The 24010-nt window shown below is 45.7% G+C and overlaps 1 protein-coding gene across 2 annotated transcripts in view; it reads right to left on the bottom strand.

Annotated features, from left to right (window-relative positions):
- Positions 1 to 24010, bottom strand: part of GLRA1 (glycine receptor alpha 1) — a 39032-nt gene continuing 15022 nt past the window's right edge. Inside the window, exons 2-9 of one of the 2 annotated variants that reach the window (XM_009960005.2) lie at positions 23190 to 23320; positions 19104 to 19171; positions 10275 to 10498; positions 7205 to 7287; positions 6421 to 6558; positions 5690 to 5904; positions 4880 to 5026; positions 1 to 315 (exon numbers count right to left, since the gene is read on the bottom strand). In XM_009960005.2, the coding sequence (XP_009958307.2) occupies positions 1 to 315; positions 4880 to 5026; positions 5690 to 5904; positions 6421 to 6558; positions 7205 to 7287; positions 10275 to 10498; positions 19104 to 19171; positions 23190 to 23320 (1321 nt within the window). The remainder of the gene's footprint in view (positions 316 to 4879; positions 5027 to 5689; positions 5905 to 6420; positions 6559 to 7204; positions 7288 to 10274; positions 10499 to 19103; positions 19172 to 23189; positions 23321 to 24010) is intronic. The other variant, XM_009960006.2, reaches the window with a different exon arrangement.

Raw genomic sequence — 24010 nt, 5'->3', positions numbered from 1 at the left:
TCACTGGTTGTGCACATCCTCTCTGCGGACGATCTTGTAGATGATCCAGTAGAAAATGTTGAAGATGAGGAATGCCATGGGGAAGCCGATGCGTGAGATCTTGTCGATCTTTTTGGCTCGCTGAATGAAGAGCTTTCGCATCTCCTCGGGGGAGCGGGACGGCGGGGGAACCGGGTTGGCTGTGTTGTTGTTGTTGGCACCCTTGACCGAGATGCCATCCTTGGCTTGTAGGCAAGCTGGTCCCATCCCGTAGGCAGTGAAGTTGAACCTGCCTTCACCAGCCTCATCCTCCTGAAACAGATTCAGCATGGGACTCTACTTAAAATGAGATATAGACAGTGCACCCTCGCTATAAGGCTCTCCACTGACAGCTTCCTGCTTTGCAAGGGAAAGACACCTCCGTCATGCCCCGACCTCAGCACCCTTGGACAAACCCTCTGCTCTTGGGAGATCAGCCTTATAGAGGGGTGCCAGCGGTGTGAAGAACAGATGCAAATCAGGGGATCCAGGCACCCCACGGAGAACAGGACTGGCTTCCACCCCACTCGGGTCTCTGGCACACTTGGAGGGTTTACGGTACTGCTTTCATTTTTCCAATTGCATCCCCTGTTTTGCTTCTGCCTCTCCCCGCCCCCTCCCCGCTCCTGTCAGCACCTTCTTTGCTTTGCCTGTGCTGTATCAGCTTGCCCAGAAGGAGTGGGCTCCATGTAACTCATGCAGGCGAAGCCGCAGCGCGAGACTTCCTACAGAGTTACATGGATGCGCAAGCGCCGAGACCTGTCCAGGAAAAGACCTCTGCAGGCAGTGTGCGACCAGCCCTCCATCCACCTGCCCGTGGGACCCCCCGAGCCCCACAGCCCCTCCCCACAAGCCGTCTTCCAGATAAGGACCAGAAATGTCCTTCTGCGCATCAACGGTAAGACATGGCTGCTTGTGCTAATTCCAGTTATGGAGAAAGAAAAAATAATTCATTTTCCAATCTAAAGGCAAAGGCTATTGCTGTTTTTTGGTGGAGGCCTTGCAGGCTTCTCAGAATGATTTAGCACTATTTTGTCAAACACAGGGATGTAATCACAGGAAAAAACAAGTTTGGCCACGATAATACAACCAGTGAGTTGCAGAGGCAGGGTCAGAAACCCAAGTCTCTTGACTACAGGTCACCAAGGCTAATTGGTAGACCAAAGGTACTAATTAACTGTCACAGAGGGTGATCCATGCTGTGTTCCCTGACATGACCTACCAGCCCCCTCCCTCGTAACCCGCCTGCCCGACGTGCCCAGCTGCCCCTTCCTCTCTCCTTTGCAGAGTGTCTTTTCTGGATGGCTCCAGCATCGAGCAGGTAGCTGCGTGGGATGGAGGCACTGTGCTGGGGATCTGGGGTGGAGGAACAGAAGGGAGAGCATGCTGGCATATCTGAGCAAAGCAAAACAACCCAAATAAAACCAAACCTTCTTTGTTTTGGTTATTTCTTGGAGGGGGGAGAGTGGCAAGCTGGTGAGTTGTGTGACCTATCAGCAGGCTTGTTTAGTTCATAGTTGGTGGCTGACACAAATTTGCAGGCCCTTGGATAATTCCTCCGTGCTCTGGTTGTGTCCCCTTGGTATATCTTTGGTCCCTGGTGTCTGAGACTTGACAATCCTTATATGCCTCTGACTCCCAACAATGCCTCTGTGAGGGGGCAGTGCACTGGTTGGGGAAACAGAGGCACCAAAAATTAGGACCCAGCTGCTCTCGGGGCTGGATGAGTTCAGGTGCTGAACATCTAGTAAGAGATGCTTTGTGAGCTGGGAGTCAAGGTTCACAGAAACTCTTCTCTTGGTTCTCTTGGAGAGGTTTTTTTCGGTTAAAAGGCTGATTTTCTGACAGTAGGCAGTGTAGGCGTTCTACTTTCAGGTGGCCAGAACCTGCACTGTGGATGAGGCACTGACAGTGAGGGTGGGTGGGGACCTGGAGGGCTACAGGCAGCAGAGGCCACTTCTGGACCTTCCCCCTGCCTGGTGGTCTGGTAGATGCCTCCAGCCGTGCTGCTGGCTCTTGCTAGTGCCTGCTGGTGGGTGGCACAGGACAACACTGGAGTCCCAGGCTGTGCTGGGGGCGGCAACCAGGGGGGCAGCCGGCACTGGCATCCCTTGGATTTGGGGCATCAAGGAGAGTTTTGCAAAGGTCCCTCTCATCCCTCACTTTCCCCCCTTCCCTTAATTGGACTCCTTTGTGCAGCTAATGATGTGTGGATGGGCTGCAGAAGTCTAGCTTCCTGAGATGCTCAGGGCTTACAGACCTTCTCATCACGTCTGTGTTATGGGGGTTCAGGTCAAACTGCCTCTAATCTTCTCTGGTTGCACAAACAGACGTGCACTGACACATGTCTGGTTTGGCCTAAATCACCTAATTCCCTGATTTATTGAATATCTTTCTTTTCTCATTGCTGAGGGGCCACTGGCTGCTTTCTGTGGCTGATTTGTTTTGAGTGAGTGCCGAACCCAGGACAGAGCAGTTAATGGTGCCTTTTTCAAGGTGCCGTATCAAAGGAGAAGGGCAAAGCCATCACCAGCCATGCTGGACTGGCCTCCTTGGGCTGGGTCTCCAAATACACTCCAAGTGGGTCTGATGATGGTGCCATATTAACCAGACTGGTCCATACCTTGAAGGGACAGCAAGTCTCTCTAGCTGTCGTGGTCCCTACATCTCCCCACGCCAGGACTTGTCTGCCTCAGTAAGCACAGACAGAGTGATGCGTTTGGAGAGAGCTGTCTAGCTGATCTTTCTAATCTAGTTCTCCTCCTTCTTCCAGAGGGAAGGAGGTAAGAGGTCACTCAGAAATGGAAAGGGCCAACTGAAACCTGGCAACAGATATTTATTGATTTGATTTTTATTTTTCAGAGAAGAAAGACTTAATGATGAGAATCAGCTAGCACCTTGCTTCTAACTCTGAGGAAAGTAAGAAAGAGATTTGCCTGGATTCACTTGTTTTAACGCCAGACTGTGGCATATTGTCTGGTGCATTGAGGTGTGAAGGATGGCTAGTAGGTTTTGATTTGAGCAGACCTGATAAAGGAGGGGATGGGCTTGTTCTCTTCCCAGCTGCCTCCACCAGCACAGACAACTGTGATATCTCACTTGGTTTTGGCCTGGCATGTCATACCTAAACCAAGAAGAGCTACCCAGACAAGTCAGGACATAGGGACAGAGCAATTAGGTTCTTTGGCAGCTGCACTAATCCATTTGCATATTTGCAGTCAGCTCCTAGTTTTCTGATGAGGCTGCAAACCTTGTTCATTTCGCTTTTGCAAGTGTTTCTGTTTATGCTTTGTTCCAATTAAATTGCTGTGAGATTGGGCAAGGATTGTAATAGCAGCCTTGTGTTCAGTCGAACATCTCTGGCAAATTTCTTTTAAACTCATCTGAATATTAGTGGCTTTTTTGTCCTATTGTTTTATCAACAGACGGATCTGCATACAGCAGCATAGAGCCTGAGACAGGATGCCTGAATGCAGATGAAGAAATAAAAGCACTGTGAGGCACCCGTGTTGGGTGGTTTTAGCTTTGGCTCCATTAAGCAGGCTGCATCTTCTGAACCAAAACTGCCTCCACTGATTTTGAGGTGGCAGGGTCTTGCTCTGGCCAGACAAAATCAACGGGTGCTGATGGTCTCATCCATTAATTCTTTTCCCTTGCATTAGTCCAACACTTTTCATCCCTGGTCCTGACTGGGCTGGGGACAAGCGAACAATTATCTCCTGTTTTGCAGATAGGACAACTGAAGCAGAGAGAGGCAAATCTACAAAGAGACGGGGATTCCTGCTCCTTTGCCCCCGCTGCCACCTGGAACAGTGGCAGTTCTCCAGGCTGTGAACTGCTGTAGGATAGGTTAGACCCTGGGAAAAACTTTTAATGGCTGGGAGAGTGAAGTAATGGAATGCAGGGTCTCTGGATGGGGTGGATCATGAAGGGCTCTTTAAAATAGGATGTAGATAAATACCTATGAGGAATATTTTAGGCAGACCTTGGTGGTCTCCTAAGGGCTCTCTTGAGATTCCCATCAGCAAAATTTTCTAGGTTGTTTTTTTTTTCCTTAGCAAATTTAATGGGTTCTTGAATGCTATCTTGAGGGCAGCCTCCCGGGCCTGGTGCTGAAAATTTGGTACCACCTACCTGATTCTACTAGTTAATTAAGGATTATTGTTAAGTGCTTTTATCCTGTGATCACAGCCACCTTTATGTTTCTTTCTAATGCATCCTGTGAAGTGAAATCTTTGCCGTGGTACCTCAGCCTAAAAGCTAGTAGAGTCCAGGCTGCAGGATGTATGTGTCTATGTGATACATGCATGCTCGAATTGGCACCAGTCATGGCGAGTAAGCACGGAGCGAGGCTAAGGCTGAGGAAAATGCTCTTTCCTTCTGAAAGGAATTTACAGTCAGTCTGAGAAGCAGATGCTTTTGAACATGGAGATGATAGAGACAAAAGAGGTGTCACTTACCTCCGGGCTAATGTAGGCTGTCTTGTTGGGGGCTGCTGTTCTCTGACAGACATCCCTCACACCTCCCTGCCTGCCTCCCCCCAGCCCTCACTGTGTCTTCTGGAGAGGAGAACTCAGACCAGAGCATTGCTGCGTGAAAATTGTTCTGTTGTGAACAACCCTTTTGGCTTAGACCACTTGGCTAGCTAACAAAACCCAGCTTGCTAGACTCCTGGAGTCAGGAGACTGTTAGAAGAGACACACTTCATTGAGATAGCCCTGCTTTTTGATGTGTGACCCTCCTTAACATCTGACCATGTACTGAGGACTTCTCTGGGAGCTAGTGGCTTGGCTCAGTTGACCATGTAGTGATGTTCTGCTGGGACAGATTCCAGCTGTGTCCTTCATGCTTTATGTATTACCTTATGGTGTCTTCTCTTCCTTCTGAACCTGAGCAGCTCTTTGTGCTGCCGAGACACGAAGTTGACGGCAGCGTACTCTAGAAGTGCGGAGAACACAAACAGCAAGCACACGGCCATCCAGATGTCTATGGCCTTCACATAGGACACCTAGGAGTCAGAGAGAATGAGATTGCTTCATCATTCAAATGTCTTTTTGCTTGCTATTTTACATGTGACTCCCAAGGTCTTTGGAAGGAGTTGATGAAGCCATGATGCTGATATCTGTGCTTGGCTACCAATATCTAGCTCATTTAACAGGAATGTGCTATCAGGCCACTGAAACTGCTCCTGGGCACTTAAGTAGCAATGGTTCTACAGTTTTTAATTTATCTAGGTCTTGATTGTGACAGTTTATAAGTGAGGAAAATAGTAATCCAATCTGATCATACCAGAAGCGCTTCATAACAGGGGAATTCAGTACTATTATAAAAGTATGATGGTCAAGTGATTAAAAAGCTAGAATGCAGAGTGCATATCCATGTGTAGTTGTTGCAGGGGTTTGTAAGGTACGGAGGTCCTGGCTACTGGGATCGGTGGTGGAACTTGACTTGAGTGCTGAATCTCAGGGGAAATTTTATTGCTAGTCATAGCAACTTTGATAAAATCTTTACAGGAGGGGACTGGAGTTTTTTCTGCTTGCCCTGAAACTGGAATAGTGCTATGGCAGAAGAACCTGTCTTGTGTTGAGCCATAGGATCTGTGTGGTGACTTACGTGCTGTCCCCAGAAAGTGAGCATTTTGCCCCTCTGTGAAGATAAGTGTGTTCTGTACCTTGGGCAGTGATGCTCGGGAACCAGAGCTCTGCGTGGTCATAGTGAGCACTGTGGTGATCCCCAGGCCAACACGAGCAGGTGCAGCATCCATATTGATCCAGAAGGAGATCCAGGACAGAATGACAATAAGGAGGCTGGGGATGTACATCTGGATCAAGTAATAGCCCATCTGCCGCTCCAGGTGGAAACGAGCTTCTATACAGGTGAACTTGCCTGAGAATGATGGGAGATACATGGAAGATTACCGACAAGGCACAGTGAGCCTCTGTTTTCAGCTATTGTCTGGGGACTTTCCTTGCATTGACTAGAATCAGAGTGTTGTTAGAGGAGGAAAATAACAGCTGTTTCCCAGTTCTGAAATATGAATGTACAACAAGAAAGCTCTTGGCAGTATGTCCTTTGTCACTTAAATTTCACCTGCTCCCTTGCATCAGAGATAAAAGAAGATGTCGGGAAGGAAGGTCCAGGCCAAACACCCTTGAACTGATGCGGGTGTTACTGGGGACAAGAAGGTTCCACACATTTGTGTCTATTAGCTTTTTATTTGCTATCTATGTGTACATTTACTGGTAACATATCTATGTGTACTTATATGTATGTTATCCCTGGCTGTGTGGGACAAGGCTTGTATCACCAGAGTGCCATCAGACATAGCAAGAGACTCTGGCAAATGCACAGTCCTAAATTCCTCTCTAATGAACCCAGCAGCTAAGGGTAAACAGCACTGACCTGTGTTGTAGTGCTTTGTGCAGTATCTCAAGTCTTTTTCTTCTTTGAGGATAAACTGGGGCAATGTCAGCCCATCAGCCACTTGCACGGCTCCTTTTTCTTGCCACTCAAATATGAGATCGTTCATCGTGTAGCCAACTGTTGAGAGGAGAGGAGAAATACCATGTGAAACGTATTAAATACTGATCTGGAAAGGGACTGCTCGGAGGCAGGGACTTATCCCGGCCTTCCTTGGCAATACTGTAATGGATTGGATTTGGGTTGAGGCAGAAATGCTTATGCAGAAGGTAAAAGCTGGGGTAATGGCCTGCACTGGAGCTGTGATGGTGTGCAATGAATTGTCTGCAGTAAATCACGTTTTTTTCTTGAATTTGGCCTGTTGAGCTGTTTGCTATTTTTTCAAACTTGACCTCTTTCTCTGAATGAAGTTGTTCATCATCTTTCCCTCCTCTGGGACAAGCAACATGTACAAGGGGCAGATGTTCATCCAGAGAGAAAAAATCCCATTTTCATTTGAAAACACTTTCACCTTTCTGCTCCAAAGTGAAAGGCCAATGTAGATACAAGCAAGCTAGGGCTCCTCTCGTGGGATCTTTTAAGGTTTGGCTTCTCTAGGAAATGTCACATGTGCTGAATGAATGGAAAGCCCTGAGCAAGATGCTCTTGAGCAAGCCTCCAGTGAAGGCTGAACTGGGAATGGATTGCAGCTGGGGAGGGAGGTGGCAGGAGAGAGAGGGAAAACACGTTGTCTCCTCTCCAAAACGGAGGTGTACACCGGACTCACAGCTTTCTAACTGCATGATGCACGTCTGTACATCCATGGGGAAGTTCTTCAGGTCCATGGGGCAGGCCAGAGTCAGCGTGATCCTGAGGAGAGAAGACAGTGCAGAGGAATGCCAAACAGCTTGTGGTGCTGATGAGGGTGTGAATCCTCTCAGACATCCGATGTTGCGAACAGCCTGGTACTTTGCCTGAGACACGCTAGTGTGCTGGGGGGAATAACTGATCATTCACTTCTTCCCTGTCTGTTTTTTCACACATAGTGTTGGAAAGCATCAGAAATATGGAGCATTTGGGTCTGTGATATAATTCCCAGCAGAGTCACCTGCTGCAGATGGCATTTTGTTGCAATGTTGTTTTGGACTGCGTGGAACAAAGAGTTCCTGCTCCAGACACTTTTGCTGCCTCGGTCTTAATTTCTTGCCTCAGGTTCACAACAGTTTGGATTAACAGCAAGTCCAAACCCATTGTCTGGACCCCACAGATGCATTTCTAGAGATTGGGATTGTTTGGAAATCTTTGAACAGAACATTTCTATGCCAGACACAGAAGAAGTTTGGTCAAGATCACATATTGCTGTGGGAGAAGAGATTTTGGTGGGGTTTTCTTCAGGGAAAATGCGCTACGGTAAGTCAATATGAACCTCTGCCTTCCTGAATTCCTGCTGTGCCTCTTGAGACCTCTACTTTTGTCTCTCAGGATCCATTTTCCACTAAGTGCAGGCTGCATTTTCTGTGGTATATTGCTATGCTGCCCTATACCATGGTCTATCCTCAAAATGTTCGTTTGGTTCAAGAGTTTTTGGTTTTCACAGGAAAATGTACTTAAAGAGAAACCTCTGTTTTCATTTGGAGATGAGGGAGATAGATTGGAAATGTCTTTTTTTTTTTTTTAAAAAAAAAAAGAACAAGAGCTATTTTCTAGTTTTAGCCCTGACAACAGTGATCAGCTCAGCCACATTGCTCCATGTACCCTGCTGAGTCATTGCTCTGTTTTGCAGAGCAACCCCAGGGCTGGTGTGACCCAGTATTCCCCCTCTGCGCTCCTGCAAACCCACCTGGAACAGGACTCTGTGCCCACTGCCAAGTTGCTGGTGGCAGTTTTACTACCTGCCTGTTTTGAGAAATTAAGAAATGTGAGGTTTCCACGTTCAGCCAACATGCATTGTGATTCTCTTACTGTTTTGGCTGTCAGGGAGCTGATCTTTGGGCTGGAACCACCTTGATGTTTGATGGAGGCTGTCTACACTGCAGCATTAAGCTGTTTATTTTCCATTTTACAGCTCCATGCTGCTTTTTCTTCCCCATGGCTCCCTGAGAGTTGCAGTGTGAGATGGGGTGTGGGCACCTTAGGCAAATTTACATTATACATGAGGTGAAAAAGTCTTCCAGATAGAGGTAAACTTTCCCTCTTTAAGCTCATGAAGTTTGATATTTCTGGTTTAAAATAAAGAATGGATGGGGTTGAAAGTGAAGTGAAGGTGGGGGATTGGACTGATTTCTGTGGGAAGTTCGGTATGATTAGTTCAGCTTCACTGGTGGATTCTTGGATCTAGCAATAAAGGGATAAATGGGAAGAGTTATGCTGAGACAAAGCCACGGGGCTCTACTTAGCAGTTTCCCTAATTTTTTGCCAGGACATACTGCAGCTTTCAAAACACAGTTTTCAAGGGCTTCTACCAGTTTTCACATAGTACAGCTGGTTTTAGGCTTGTGCTAGTATAAGGTCTCCAGTAATTTTACATTAGAAATGTTAAGCAATCTGCTAGGGAGGAGCAGAAGTCCTCGTACTGAGAAAGGTAGAGATGAAGTAGATTCCTTCCCAGACAAACCCTCTGTCTTAATTTGCTTTGGCTAGCACCTTCCTCGTTATTACTTTTCTACCTGTTGTAGAAGCAGCTGCAAGTGGTGACCATGTGGCTGAAGTACCAACACCCTTCTGCTCCAACATAGATTCAACTACTGGTGCAAGGAGGCATTTCCCAGCTTCTCTTTTTCGTTCAAGTTTTTTCTCTCCCTTCTCCAAATAAAACTGTTTCTGAAAATAACTGTCCTAAGCATAGCTTTGTCTTAGCAGGTCTTGAAGACCGAGCTGCCTGAGGGTACCAATGTACCCCCAGCTATGCAGTGATCTCTGCTGTTCCAGAGGCAGCACAGTTTATGGTGTGCGATTTCCATGCCTTTCAAAAGCACCATCTTTCTCCATGATCCTGACTTCTGGAGGGAGGCATGAGGCACAGGAAAATTTGTCTCTATCTCAAGCTCTTCATTGGTATGTGATAGAGTACTGCCAAGCTGCCCAGTCCTTTTGGGTGGGCAACTTATTTAACCATGAAGAAAAATAATGGTGTTTCTCATGCTTTCTTTTAAAGGGAAGCTACTAATGCAAAATTAGGACTTCAAGCTCAGACAGCTGGTGGCACTTTCTCAGAAGGATTCCACACTTTCACCAACCTCCTCTTCTTGGAGTGGCTGGGGAAAGACCTCTTCACTTGCAGCACATTACTGTGCTCCCAAAGGATGTGCTTAGACATGGAAACAGGGAACTGTATACCTCACTGCTCTTAAGCACAGGTTAATACTGGATGTAAAGGTCCATGTGAGGGAGCTGCTTACTGACCTTTTACTTTCCTTTAGCTTGTGTAGCTGTATTTAACTCAAAAAAATTTGAAACAATATTGGTCAGGGAAATAAGGATGTGTTTCACTTTTCAGTGATTTTTGTGTGAAGGAATCTGCCCCAGAAGGAGGATGAAACACTGGCATAGGCTGCCTGCAGAGGTCATGGGATCTCCATCCGTGGGGTATTTGAAATTGGCCAGACAGAGCTGCAGCTGACCTGATCTGTTGTTATCAATTGTCAGGATGAGGTTGCATGGGAGACCTCCAGAGGTCCTTTCCCACCACATTGCTGTGATACTGCTAATTGTATGATCTCCTACTTAAAAAACCCCTCAACTTCTTTTATCCAATGGCATGCTCAAAATCTTCACTTTCTTATTTTAGGCTTGAACAGTGGGAGTTTAGCTCCACCCTCCTCTACCTTGGAGGAGCTATTCCCCTTGAGTCACCTCACCTGATGCTGTAGAGGACATTGCCATTTCTGGAGATTCTCAGAAGCTTGTTGTCTGTGGTAATCTCATGGAAGTGGGCCCCTTTCTCATTAGCAAAGAACAAGTCAGGCTTCCAGATGGAGTCCAACATAGAGGGGTCCAGGTCCAGTGAGTCATCAGGGTATTCATTGTACGCCAGCCGTGGGTCATTCCATTGCTGTCGCAGGAAGATGTTCACCCTGTAATCCTGCACGGTGTAAGCAGGGAGCAGAGAAATGCAGTTAGTGCTCAAAGCAAGTTGAAATACTGAGAACTGGGGAGCACGTACTAAAATAATTCTCAAAACCAAAACATGTCTATCTAGGCCTAGGTTCCCAAGCTACGGCAAGCGTTTTTGGCATTATTTCTCAGGGAGCTGCTGTTAATTTTCAGCTTTGTAGCTTACAGCTATTTCGTAGCATGAGCAGCTGCCTGCCCTTGCATCCCTCTGTCACAGCGATTGTCAGCTGTGTGTGAAGTGTCAAGACCTCTAGTCTGAACCCTGGGGCTGGAGAAGCGATGTTCAGTTGTGGAGGCTGTAAGGGCTGGTGTCAGGAAAAAGACTGTTGCAGGGGATTAAGGGGGAAACGAGACCGAAGCCAACTCCCTTTCAGTGTTGAACCATCCTACATTGTGACTGTCTATGGTTGTGACTTGTGAAAAGAAAAGGCGCAGTGAGACAGGCAGTCCATTGAAGGGGTCCTCTGTGTCCGCTAATATAAGGGTAACTCAGATGAACTGATGGGAGCTGCTGCCCTTGAAGAGAGTATGTGAATGTGGGAGGGATGTGCATGAGGTCTGCTCTCCTAATCCTAAATTAGTGTTCTGGGTTCCCCTCTTTAATGTCAAAATGCCATAAATGCTACAGACTTTATAGGATGGCCATTTTCTGTAATTGAAGCTAGTCCCTCAGCACTACACAAAATGATACCTGCCTCGTAACAGTGTGTCTTACAGCTCCCCTGAGTTCCCCAGGCCAAAGCTGGCTGCTGAGGTCGAGCTCATACACCCTCCTAGACAATTAAAGGCAGTTTCTGTTCTCCCTGTCTGACCAATAGCTTCCCAGGGTGATCTGCGTGCCCCTTTTCTGCTGACTTTCACATAAGAAAGTGAGCCAACAGATCGACATGAGGAGAGGATGTGTCAGCTGTCAGGAGAGGGATAAAATTTCCAAGTCCATAAATTAATTGACATTTTCTAATTATAGAGGCAGACTGCGTCTGAAGACCAGCATATAACAAACCAATTTCCCTGCCCTGGCCCAAACTAATAGTTGCTATCATGATTAAGGGTTTCTTTGGTGCCTTTCTAATACTAATGTACTTTGAAGACTTTTATTAAGAGACAGTTAATGGAGGGTGTCTGACATGCTTGCTGGTATCTGATACCTGCTGCAGGCACTAGGACCTTTCTTTCAGTGAGACTGTTTGGCACCTCTGAGGGGATCTCCCTGGCTTTGCCATCAAGTCTGTTCTTTCCATCTGGAGAATACAAAGCTCTAAAATTGAAGGGTGCGTGTGGGGGAGAGTCTTTCTGATGTTGCTGCCTCAAGTGCTCACTTGACTATGAACCTACAGCCTTTTATCCAGGAGGGTATGACTCTTGTGTAGTCCAGTCAGACTGGAGGGTTGGGACAGGATTTTGTCTTGGGTGCCCTGTGTTTTGGATGGGGCAGTTCATAGCTAAGCCCATGGTCTAGAATCTGTTTCAGGCCACTTAGCGCCATCTGCATCCTCGGAGCACAGAAGCTGCTAATGACATTAATGATTGTGACAACAGCAAATGGACCAAGGGCTTGATGCTAAAAGGAGCAGACCTCCGAACATGAAAAAGGGTTGCAACACTCTCTCCTTCTGCTGATATTCTGAATGTCACCTTCATAAGTCCAAGTGCATCCCTCTGACTTAATTATTCATCTCTGTCGACCCTGCATAATGTGTCTTGAGAAAACGTGAATAGCTGTGGACAGCTAGGAACCAGGGTCTTAGCACAGGACCAGCCAATCACGCAAACCTGGAAAAGGAAAGCAACCTTGAACCTCCGCTTCCCATGGCACGCAACAGCTCCCCGAGCACCTCGTATACTTTCAGTTTTCACTGTGTAAAGATCTGCAGCCGTTGCAGTCAGGGGAAATCAATGTCACTGACCTAATAGGTAGAAAGCAAAAGGTTGTTTTGCTTATTCAGCTACAAATAAGCTGGATGCTAGCAGGTCAGCTCCAGTTCGGGGTTTGTGTCATGTACAACACAAATTAAACTCGTGTTTGGAAGAAACTTCAGTGGTAGCTGCCCAGAAGTGTTCTCAGCCTGATGGAGTGTTGGAAGGGGGGGAAAATGGAGCCAATCTCTTTACAACAGTCTGTGTTGCTGCAGATAAGCTTTGTTGCTGGAGTAAATTCACTGCTTCAGCTCTAAAACTTGCCAAAAAGAAAGGAAAGGGTGAGAAGAGAGGTGTAGAGTGGCTTGCACTGCCATCACAGCAGACATAAGAAGCCAATAGATAGAATGACTGCCATCGTCTTTGTCACCATGATGAGGCATCTTAATCAAATGTTTGTGGGCCAAATGAGAATTAACTTCTCGCAGCAGCTGGCTGTGAGAAGGTCCCTCCTAACTCATCTCCAGACACCTAGTGTCCTGTACTCATGTCCTACATGGGCATAGTCCAGGGACATGTTGTGGAAGTGTGGTGTGAGAGGCTGCACTGCTTCTGTCCAGGGGATGTTCAGCAGTGTGGTGAGTAACTCTGGTGCAAGTTACTCTTTGTCCTCTTCCTTTGGAGACAAGTGTTTGCACTGGATATTTTTTGGGGAGTTGGAATATAGACGCCTGAGCATTTATGTTGTGACATGAAAAAGGCAAGGGCAAAGAAATATAATACACGCACTGGATGCAATTCTCTGGCTCTGCCATTTTATGGCATTAATATATTACCTGTATGTGTGTGTGTGTGTTTATAAAGATCTTCCTTCTCAGTGGGTTCATTCCACAGTCCTAGCCTGGCCACTGAGAATGGTTGTTCCCTCCCAGATGCCTTTTCCCTTATGACAGAACTCTGTGTTGCACTGTAGTATTGAAGGTGCTGATCAGACTTTTGGCTTTCTTGTGTCCAGGCTTATCTGAACACAAATGTAAAAACAAGCACTGTGACTGCAAACTGGATGCGAAACTGCCTGAGGAGCCAGCAGAAGGCATGGAGAACAGATGGGGTATGTTCGTGGCTGTGACATAGCCTAAGATAAGGGTTGCGGTATTCTGTACCAGTTAAAGGCTTCTGTGTGTAGAAAGCTTCATGCCTAGGCATTACAGTCAAGCTGAGAGGTGATGAGCCAAACAACATTTGTTCTTTGGTTCCCTGGAGATATACAGTATTTCTCCTGGATGCTGTTGTGTGAGATCTTAATTAGCATCACCAAGAAGTCCACAGTTGTTCCTAAATGATGGACAGAAAGGACCAATTTCTGATGTGAGCTTTCAAGAAAAAAAAAAAAAAGTTTTTATTGGGGCTGCAAACTCAGCAAAAAAAATCTCTTTCTCCATATCCTTCTTATCACTTGAGCTCCTCATTTGTGTGCCAATCACATCCAGGCATTGATTATCTGCTCCTCTGGCTGGCTTGGGAGTAGAGAGCAGCAACTCTGTGTTGTGAAGGCATTCAGGAGCTTTGCAATTTGGCACAAAGGCGTTTTACTCCCAAGGGGCAAATGACACAGAGCAGGAAGAAAATAACTGAAGTGATCAAAGTAGTTCAATTTGATAATGCTGAAATGAAATTCTGCTTAGTGACCTCGCAAGGAGCCAAGGAAATGGAATATCATTTGAGACTTTTCCTTCCCAAGATACCACAGTCTTGGCATCTGACGATGAGTGAGCTGATGAATGCAGTGGCAGGCTGGGGGTAGTGCTGTGAAGAAAGGATGGAGCCTGTCGGGAAACTCAATAGGTTTCAGCCCCTGACTCAGGGGTTCTGTCAGAGCAGTCTCTGCACTGAACAGTTTTGGTGAGAGACTTCACTTTGATGAATTTCCATTTTGCTGATGGAAAAAACCAGGGTAGAGAGTGATCTCCTTCAGGAGGGGATTCTGTTATCCCACCTGGACAGCAGAGGACAAGGGGCTTTGTTAGCATTGAGTTTGTTCTCTAAAAGGGGAACCAACAAACATTTTTAAGGCTGCTTGCCCTGTAAAGGAGCGCTACAACTGACTGATGGCAAAAAACCCCAAACAAACACACCAGGAGCAGATGTTGGAAGAGTTAATATGGGACCTTGTTACCTTGCCACAGATGTAGCCAAGTAGCCAATTTGAAGCCTGGTGTGAAAACCACAGTTGGGCCAAGGGGAGGAGGTGCTGCTGAGGAGGAAGGCTGTTGCTTAAGTGAAGGTAGGCAGGCATATGGTGAGGGAGTGGGAGCAGTATCTTGGTGTTTAATAGGTATGGGGGTTTTGTGCTGGAACCCAAAGCAGAAAGACTTTTCTGTGTCCCTCTACAAAAAGAGGGGAAAATATATCACTCTGGGCTAAGGATGGAGCTGCTGGGGGGTGGACTGTAGCCAGCATCGTGAATTTCAAGTTTAGGAATGTAGTAGTGATGTCTTGTTCTTCAGCTTGGGTTTTTTTGTGTGTCATTGTGTTATTTGAGTTGTGTAGTCCCATTCCTTGGCTGTTTTTTTTTTCCCCCTCACTTCCATTTGCTGTTCAGTGCAAAGACAAACTCCAACCACATCGCTAGCCAAAACACTGCAGGTCTAATGTTGGAACTGCAGCAGACAGTGAGATGTTGTGAAAACCTTTTCATTTTGTGTTATGTGACTTGCTATGTGCTTATCATCTCTGTGGGACTGATGGTTGGTTTTAAGAATGAATGACTGCAAAAATTGAGCTCAAAACCTAGCCTTTGCTACAGGCTTTGTGCGTTGATACATCTTTTGCTGACCTCGAGGTGAGTGGGTCCTGTATTAAATATGTGACCCATGCACTTAATCACTCATATTTGTTATCTTCCGCACTGCGGCTTGTGAGGCTGGAGTGAATTGCTTAGCCTGTTTGGCAGGATGGCTTGTTATCCCCCTGGAAATATCATATACAGATGTCTCTGAACAAGTATGTAACTTTGGCCAGTTGCAGCCTCCAGCTTCTCCTGTCCTTAGGAGATGCTGGGAGACCAATTGCAGCTGCCTGGAAGGTCATATTTTGTTTTCTTTTTCCAGATACGATGGCATGAAAGCAGCAAAAATAAATTTACATATATACGCTGTCTAGGCGAGCCTGTGCTGGCTGTTTTGTGGTTTTCTTTTACACTCTCGTTTGCTGTATGTGGGTCCTCTTTGGTGCATGAGACTGGGAGGGGTCATCTTAAACAGAGTCCAGCTCCTAGCAACTCTACGTGATGATATAAAAATATACTCCTCCTTCTCCATATGCCTTCACTGTATACAAAATGCTCTCAACTGCCTAATCCAGGGAGAGAGCCATAAAATTGCAGCTTCCATTGGAAGAGAGATCAAGGGCATTGCTTGATTCTAAGTTTGCTGTTATAGCAGGAAACTTGTTAGATGAAATGCTCAGATAATCGTACCAGTTGTCTCAGGCTACAATGAAAAGTCAAAGCTGGTTCAGTTTATTCCCTTAAAACCAAGACTCTGTTCCCTAGGTGCATTTTGAATGAAGAATTTGTAACTTTGCTATAGGTTTCCTACTCTGGTATGGCCGGGGGGGGGGGAAGGTATTTATGCTTTTGAGGAGCAAAAAGAGATTTAACAGCTTGTGGTTGGGGGTTGTTTGGTGGTTTTAATAAAAATAAGCAGATGGAGTGGTTGTATCTTGCATTTGTTCTCCAGAATCCCTTGCTGTTGGATGCACTATTGCAATAATGCTTTGGGACAAGAGGAGGCTGTCTGCTCTTGTCTGGCTGTTGTAGTTGGGGGTATCTTCCTGCTTGAAGCACTTGTTGGATTCACAGGGAAGTGTTCCCCGTTGCAAGTTCCCTGATTCTTAGAGCTGACTGCAAGTGAGGTTGATGGGTATAAGCTACGAGATGCAATCTGACATAAACTTCCAATCAATTATGTGCATCACTGGATGCTTTTATGTTGGGTCTCCAGATCTGCAGGATGCTTAAAGGAGTTTACTTCCCTTGCTAGAAGTTAGCTCTGCTTTTGGGAATTCAGTTTGGATGACACTGTGGGGGGCGGGGTTTGATTGGTTTTGTGTTTTAATTCTCTCAATCTTTGCAGCAGTTTTCACGTCTCCGTTTTTTGCCTTGTTCATTTTGAACCTTTGTGGGGCAGATATCAGGCTTCTGCCCACTCTGGGAAGTCTGTGTCTTCTCTTGCCCCCAACTTGTTATCCTCCCTTCTGAGGTTTGTAGACCCAAGTGGCTGTATCAAATGCCTGGTTTGTTCTGTTTTCCTGTATTTTCTCCTCTTCCTCTACCTTCTGTGATACCTCAAACCGTAAGTGAGCATTCACCTCCAGTCTCTCTACTCCTCTGCATGGTGACTTCAAGATTTATGCTGATTCAAGATGCAGACTGTGTAAACTTAAATGGCAGCAGTGGTATTTTCTGTAGGACCTCAGCCCCACTACAGAGATATTTTAAAGACTTTTCTAATTGCACATGTTCTATCCATAAAAACCTGCAATGCTTCTCCTGCACGTAGGAGTGCAATAGTAATCAAATATAAGATGCTGTAGTACTCAGAACCTAAACTTGGCCAGGCTTAGAATGCCTAATGATTAAGGATTCAACCATAATGTTGTTCTTTCTCTTTTGGCCAGTAGAGCAGCTGGGGAAGTGTTACCATCATCAGTCCCAAGGGTCAATGACAGAGCACTGCATTCTTTATGGCAAAACATTGAATTGCCTCTCTGGCACCCCAGCTTTCTACCCTCCTGTTTGATCACTTGTTTGAAGTCAAAGTAGTCAGGTCTGTCTCAAAATCCTTTCATGACGGGACCCTCTACCCTTCCCAGAGACTGTTGTGGAGAGCCAACACTGCCTGTCTGACCTGCTGCATCCTTGAACAGCAAGAGAGATTGGCTTCTCTGTGGAGTAAATCCTGAGTTAGCAAATCCCAAAGACTGCTATAACTTGCTGGGCTCTCATTTTTAGATGCTTCAATACCTGTGGTGCTTGTGTTGTCGGCAGCGTTTACAAGCAGAATCACTGTCCCTGAAGAAGCGCGTTATGTTAGGTTGTGTGCAGTGCTGCGTCAGCCTGACATCTGGACTAGCTTGTCAGAGCTGGCTTGGGTATTTCTAGACAAAGCAATGTGCCTAGAGGGTGTTCTTGGGTTCCCATGGGAATTTTTTTCTATGGAAGACAGACTATGAAATGCATGGCAGCTGGAGAGGATAGCAAGTCCCTGCAGCATGTCTTGGAGGTGAACTGCATCCCTCTGTCTAGTGCTAGTCTATGCTAATGTTATGGAGCATCCTGCTTACAGGGATCCTGTGGCCTCTTTGTATGACTGCTCCAATGCATCTGGCAATGTAGGACAGATATATTGAAAAACATGTCATTGTAATGTGCTCTGTATATTGCACAGGGATCCCTTGTGGGCCTGCCCCTGTCCCTTGCACTCTGGATTGCCTCTGCTAGGTTGTGTAGGATCAGGGTATTTATTGCCTGTAATGCACCTAAGGGGGTATCCAATAAAATAGTACATCAGGAACAGATGTGTATTTTGGTTCTTGTTCTTTCTCTTTTGCCTTGTATACAAATTAATCCATTCATATACTTCTTGCCTATGAACTCTGATAAATTCTGCAATCCAACTATGAAATGTGTTTCTTTGTGCTCGGACAGAGTAACAGCTTTTTTTCATACTACTGGATCTGAATCACCCCCAACATTTCCAGAAGAACAGTGTAGTGTCCAAAGAGACTTATAGCCCCAGGTATATAGCTGTTGATCTCCTCTGACAGTGGCATGCATGACAAGTAACTTGTTCAAGTCAAGGGGAATGATCTATATGTAAAGCCTATAACATCCTGCCTCAATGCACAAAACACCTGAATCTGGAGTCTTGCATTCTTCATTCAACTTCTTTCTAGAAAAAGATTTACCGAAGAGTAATTAAACACCATATTTTGGATTATCTTTAATTAGCACAGAGGTAAGGTACTGTACCTCCAGAATTTTCCTTTGCTATTCAATGATTATGTCACAACTAATCTTTGATAGTTTTCAGATGGAGCAATTATCTCCTGTTCTAGTAATCCTCTGCTCCCAGTGTCTTGCCAATTAGATACAGCCTTTAGCTGTGTTCACTAATTTTGTCTGAAGTGAGCCTTAACTTGCAAATATTGGCTTTGATTTTTTTGTTAAAAATAATTGTCTAACAGAAATATATCTCCAAGAAAATAACCATCTAGTGATTTTCTTAATCTTTGGGAACCTGAAATCTAGTGCAGACTGAGTTTGAGTTCAGATGATTTCCATTCACTTAAATCCAGAAGTTTGAATTGACACTCTATTTGCACTTAAACACGAAGTATCTTCAACTGTCTCTGAGTTTGGAGCCTTAGGCAAGTCTTCAGAAAAGACTTTGTTTCCTTTTCTGGCTGTTGTGCTTTGTCTGTACAGTGTTGGTTGGTTGTTGTTTTTTTTGTAGAGATGCAGGCAGAGACTGTGCGATCTTCAGCTACACGAGGTGTGAGTCTTGTGTGTTGACCACCAATTTACTCAAACCTTAGGTAAACTTGGGAACATGGATACAATACTTTCCTCTGGTCATACGAAAGAGGAGGGTGATGCTGCATTTTCTGGGAGTGCAATGAGGCTGAGCAGCTGTGCTGTGATTTTTACTTACCATAGTCGTTTCTGCAATTGAACCAAAGCTGTTGATGAAAATGTTGCAGCTGACGTTCACTGGTGGGCCTGCATGACAAATACAGATTGGAACAGCAGTTCACTGTGTGCTTATAAGACAAAATATTTCCACTCTAGTGTTAAAACCTATTGTGGGAACAGGGTGACTGAGCGGTGAGTATGGGAGTAAGGTCTGGATGACCCAGCTTAGTCTAGTTTTGGTTCTGATGGCAGTTTGACATTAGACAATGCTCTTGCTTCACCTCTGTTCCCCTGTTTGGGGGAGTATGTATCTCTTCTGTGAACTGTTTTGATGGAAAGGAATAGATCACAGCCAGGCAGGACAGCTTTCTAGTTATCTTGACATTGCTGTATGGGTAGCAAGCTCACCTTGAACATTCTGGCAATTTATCCCAGAAAAGAGCTGAGAGGCTATTGACAGGATCTCTTGTTTATAGCTTTAGACTTTAAAAATAGTCATTTAAAGCATCTAAATGTTTCTGAACTAGGAATATATGCTCCCTACAGAGCCAGTGCAGCAGTGTGTTCTGTAGGGATCAGACTGGTTAAAGGAGTGAGTAGCCAATGTGATAATATCGGTGTCTGCTAAGGCTCACAGCTGGATAGGAGACTTCAGGTCTCTGCCAGCTGAAATTCTCTGGCTGTCCTGTTTCGGAAGAGGGTACTCTTCAGACTTTGGGCCATGACTCTCCTGGGCTTTATCTGCTTTTAGACAGAAGCTTTGCTCATGTTAGAAAAGTTAAGGGGCCACCCAAGGAGAGGAGTGAGGATTAAGGGGTGAGAAGTTTGTGGTTAGAGGGCATGGGGGTCAGTCAGTTCATGTGGTACTGGTGCCCAAAAGTGTCAGTATGACTGGAAGTGGATCACAATATTGCCTGGCAAATTTGAGGTGCAAATGTTGCATTTGCACATGGGAGGGAGGTGCCAAGAGCTGCAGCGCAGCACAATGCAAAAAGCTGGAGAACCGGTAGGGAACAGAGGCATATCTGGTGCCTGGCAAACCAGTGGCTTGCTCATGTAAAATGTATATTTTGTTGACCCTTAACAAGGGGAGGGGAGAAGCAAAAGGGGCCTCCCAAAGGACCTGCTACTGGTGCTGCCCAGTGTGTGGTGGGGAAAGGCAGCCCAGGCAGAGAGCAGGGGACACTGCCCCAGGAATCAAGGTTCCCCTTTAACACTGGGGGCATTAATGTCTTATCATCCCTGTGACAGATGTTTCTGGGAAGACCAGACCTGTGGAATTGGGGAGTGTGGATTTTTAGATTATTCCCCCGTCTTTTATGGAGACAAGGATGGTGTCTGCATTTCAAACACTTCCTGATGGCTCAGCCTTGCTGGGGGAGTGACGTTTGCCCATTAAGGCCACATCTGCAGTCTGACAGTTGCTGCAAGATGAAACACTGGGGGGGAGGAGGAATGGCTTTAACAAGAGGCTTGTGCCTCGAATCAGCGCAAACTTCCTCCTGTGTGGAAATTAATGGAATTTCCTGATTACTAAGTAACATTTGGAGCTTGGTTTGCTCCTCTTCATTTCCCGTTCCTCCTCTCCCATGGCCTTTTCTGAAACTTTGTGCCTGTCCTCTGCAGGAGTAGGATTGCAGCTATATAATGGTAATATTTTCTACAGCTGGGGTTGTCATGGTATGAGTCCCAGGCAACATGAGCAGCCTTTGGTCTAACCAGCTCCCAGACAGCCATTTGCCAGCTCTTATGCTGTTGAATCTGTGTATTTCTTCCTCCAGACTGTTAAACACAGGCATGGACTAAAATACCAGCTACGAAATGGTGTCTTTTTCTTTATTTCCCCAACCCCTCTTATTCAAAAGGCTTGTGAATTTTATCCAGCAGCTGAAAACATACAGTTGATGAGGCTTTAGCGCTTGTTTTATCCCTTCTGTAGTGCTCCTGTTGAGCTCAGGAGTAATAGCTTTCTTTTCTGGATGCCTCTCATGAACCATATAGAAGGTCCATGTGCATGTGACTTCCCCTTCCAAAGGGCACAGCATAAGAAAAATACTGAGCTGACCTCCTGGATGACTGCATGTGTGCATGACTCACATGGAAGATTTTGGCCCTCCTCTTCCTGATCCTGTACTGCTGTGAAGCTGAGTGTGGAATGAGCTTGGCCCAGTGCACATCAAGACTCTCTCCTTGGGGCAGCCCAACTCTTGTTGGGGAACTATGCTCTTCCCACTACATCCAAGAGGAACCACAAACACTCTGCAGGGTTTGGGGTGCTTTGTAGAGCCTCACACAAGCTAAAACTTCCCTGTCTACCACTGAAACCTGCCACATCTCCAGTGGGATGCAGCTGTGAAGGAATTTAGTTTTTTAGCAGCAGGGTTAAGGGTACAAACTGGGTGAGAGGTCCCTTGTCCCACAGCTGCAGGGTTCAGATCTGTCCCTGCCTGAGTTAATGACTTCATCCTCCAACTTAAACCAAAGCCCTTCTTTGGTTCTTCCTTGTTCTAAGAATGTGAATCCACAGCTAAATCCAGACTTTACAGCATTTATGGAAAATCTGCAATCTTCTTTTTGTTAATCTTCCCCTCCCCAAAAATCAATCTGATACGGATCTTTGGTATTATTTTCATTTAGATCTAAGCCATTAAAATGCCCTTATGAGTTACTGCAGTTAATTTAAATGACATGCTTTGAGAGCTACAACCCCGAGCTCTGTAAAACACCTCCTATGCCTCCCATATAAATTGGAGTCTGATTTATGTGTGGGAGGCTAAGCCAGCAAAACTACCCTGTGGGGAAGGTGTAGTTCATTGAAATAAAACTGAAATTAAATTATCTCAAATAAAAATGCAATACAGCTGCCTTCAGCAGGAAGATAATGTATACATTTCATTAAATATTAAAGTTTAATTTCTTCTCTGTGTGTGCATAATTTAGTGGTAGAAAGTTTTACAGGGTGGTTTTTTAACTCTTTGTGATTTGGATGACAACGGCAGTGTTCTCTGTTGCCTAGTTGATTACGAAGACATAAGCTTTCCACCTATATTTGGGTTTAAAAGCCCAGTATAGAGCTTATTGTTTGAAGCTGGGTGCCAGGTGCTGTCACCATGATTAATGGGTCCTGGGAGTCCTATTTTAACATTGCCAGTGACTCTTGGGGGGTGGGGTGGAATTGGTAGTAGGGATGAAAAGAAGAGAATGAAATGAGTATTGAAGAGGGCTGGACAGTGGCTGAGTGAGGGCAGGTCCCACTTTATCTCTGGTGTGATTCAAAGGCAAATAGCTCTGGGAAAGTGAGCTCAGTTAAAAAGAAACAAACAAACAAACAAAAGAATCATAGAATCACAGGATGGTTTGAGTTGGAAGGGGCCTTAGAAATCACATAGTTTCAACCCCCCTCTCACAGGCAGGGACACCTTCCACTAGACAGGTGGAAAAACCCACCCCCAAACCCCACCTTGTTGGAAGAGGTGTTTCAAGGAGCAAAGAAAGAGGTTCTGTCACCTCTCCCAGGGCCTGTTTCCATGCTGCTTGGCTGCCAGTGAGTACAAGGTGAATTGGGGAAATCAGGTGTGAAACGCGGCTGTTGCGATGGAGCTGTGTTGGGCACTGGCTTAAGAGCCCTTTTACTGTGAGGGACAGCGATGGGTCAGAGCTGCCCCTGGCATCCTGCTGAATTCCCCTGGGGCTTGAAGTCTCCTCTTGGCTTCAGCGGGTGTAACGGGGAGCATCGCCCACTATTAAAAGGCGCTGTGGGCCGTGACTTAAGGGGAAAGGAAAGTTGAGGGTTTTTTTTCCTGATCTGCAAGATGTTCAGCTCCCTGCCAGTTACTGCTTGGTTTGGCAGGATCCCTGATCCCTATATTGAATTTTTTCCTGCATGTAAAGTTGTTACAAGGTTATTCCCGTTCTGAGTGGATGTCGGGTACCTTTCCAGACGTCTGTAAGGGATTCATGTGCCAAATCTCTCATTATCATACATGTTCTATATTAACATAAAGATTGTTGATATTCCCTATACAGTTAGGAAGGCATTCATAAGGATTGCATGCGATTTTCAGTCCCAAAAGGAAACAGAGCCACAAAGCAGGGTTTTGCATACCTTTAAAATTTGGCCTGATCCTGGCATCGTATCCTGAAGTTCTCCCCATCAACTTGTCCAAGAAATCAGAAGGAGACATGGGTTTGGGTGCAGATCGTGCTGCTGCTTCAGCTTCTTTGGAGGCTGCCAGGCTGTGTCAGTAGAAAGAAAGAGGTTTTAGGGTACATCCCATACTGGGGAGGGTTTGGGGTCTAGAAACAGAGCAGTTGGCATCTCAGTCCTGCTGTGAGGCAGGATGGGTACCCATGTGAATTCCTAACGAGGCTGGTCTCTGCTAATTTGTTTGCTCAGCCCAAATATCTCTGAAGACAGAATCCTAGCTGCCACCAAAGTAGGAGAGAGATGATGAGTGGAGAAAATCCTTTTGTGGGTTTAGGTATAGCTCCTTGGCATGCCACTAAATTACAAATGTGAACTCTGGCACTGAGCTCCACAGGTAAAATATACTCTGAGATTAGCCTTGGGCAGCAATTACTGCTTAATTACATGGCAAATAGCAAGGAGTATAGTTGGTACTCTGACAGTCCAATTTTCCAAAAGGCAGGTAGGATCACAGCAATCTGAAATTCAAGGCTTAAATGAGTATCATGTGATTATATAGCTCCTGCAGAGCTTTTGGGACTGTAGGGGATAGATGTATTTTTCCTTCCCACTTGCTGGTCAGTCCAGCATTTGCTATTGGTACCTGCAGTGCAGGGGTTTGAGTTCAATACAGCAACATGGTCTCTGGACTGGGAAGCAGCTGGAGTGTGATCCTGAAATGATACTCATGTTGGGTTGAGGATAACAAGAAACGAAATATTTTTGGGACCTGCATGGTC

The sequence above is a fragment of the Leptosomus discolor genome, chromosome 10 (genome assembly GCF_034619465.1).
Source record: "Leptosomus discolor isolate bLepDis1 chromosome 10, bLepDis1.hap2, whole genome shotgun sequence".
Taxonomy (NCBI): Eukaryota; Metazoa; Chordata; class Aves; order Leptosomiformes; family Leptosomidae; genus Leptosomus; species Leptosomus discolor.
The sequence above is the reverse complement of the archived record's forward strand: the minus strand, read 5'-3'. Positions and strand labels throughout refer to the sequence as shown.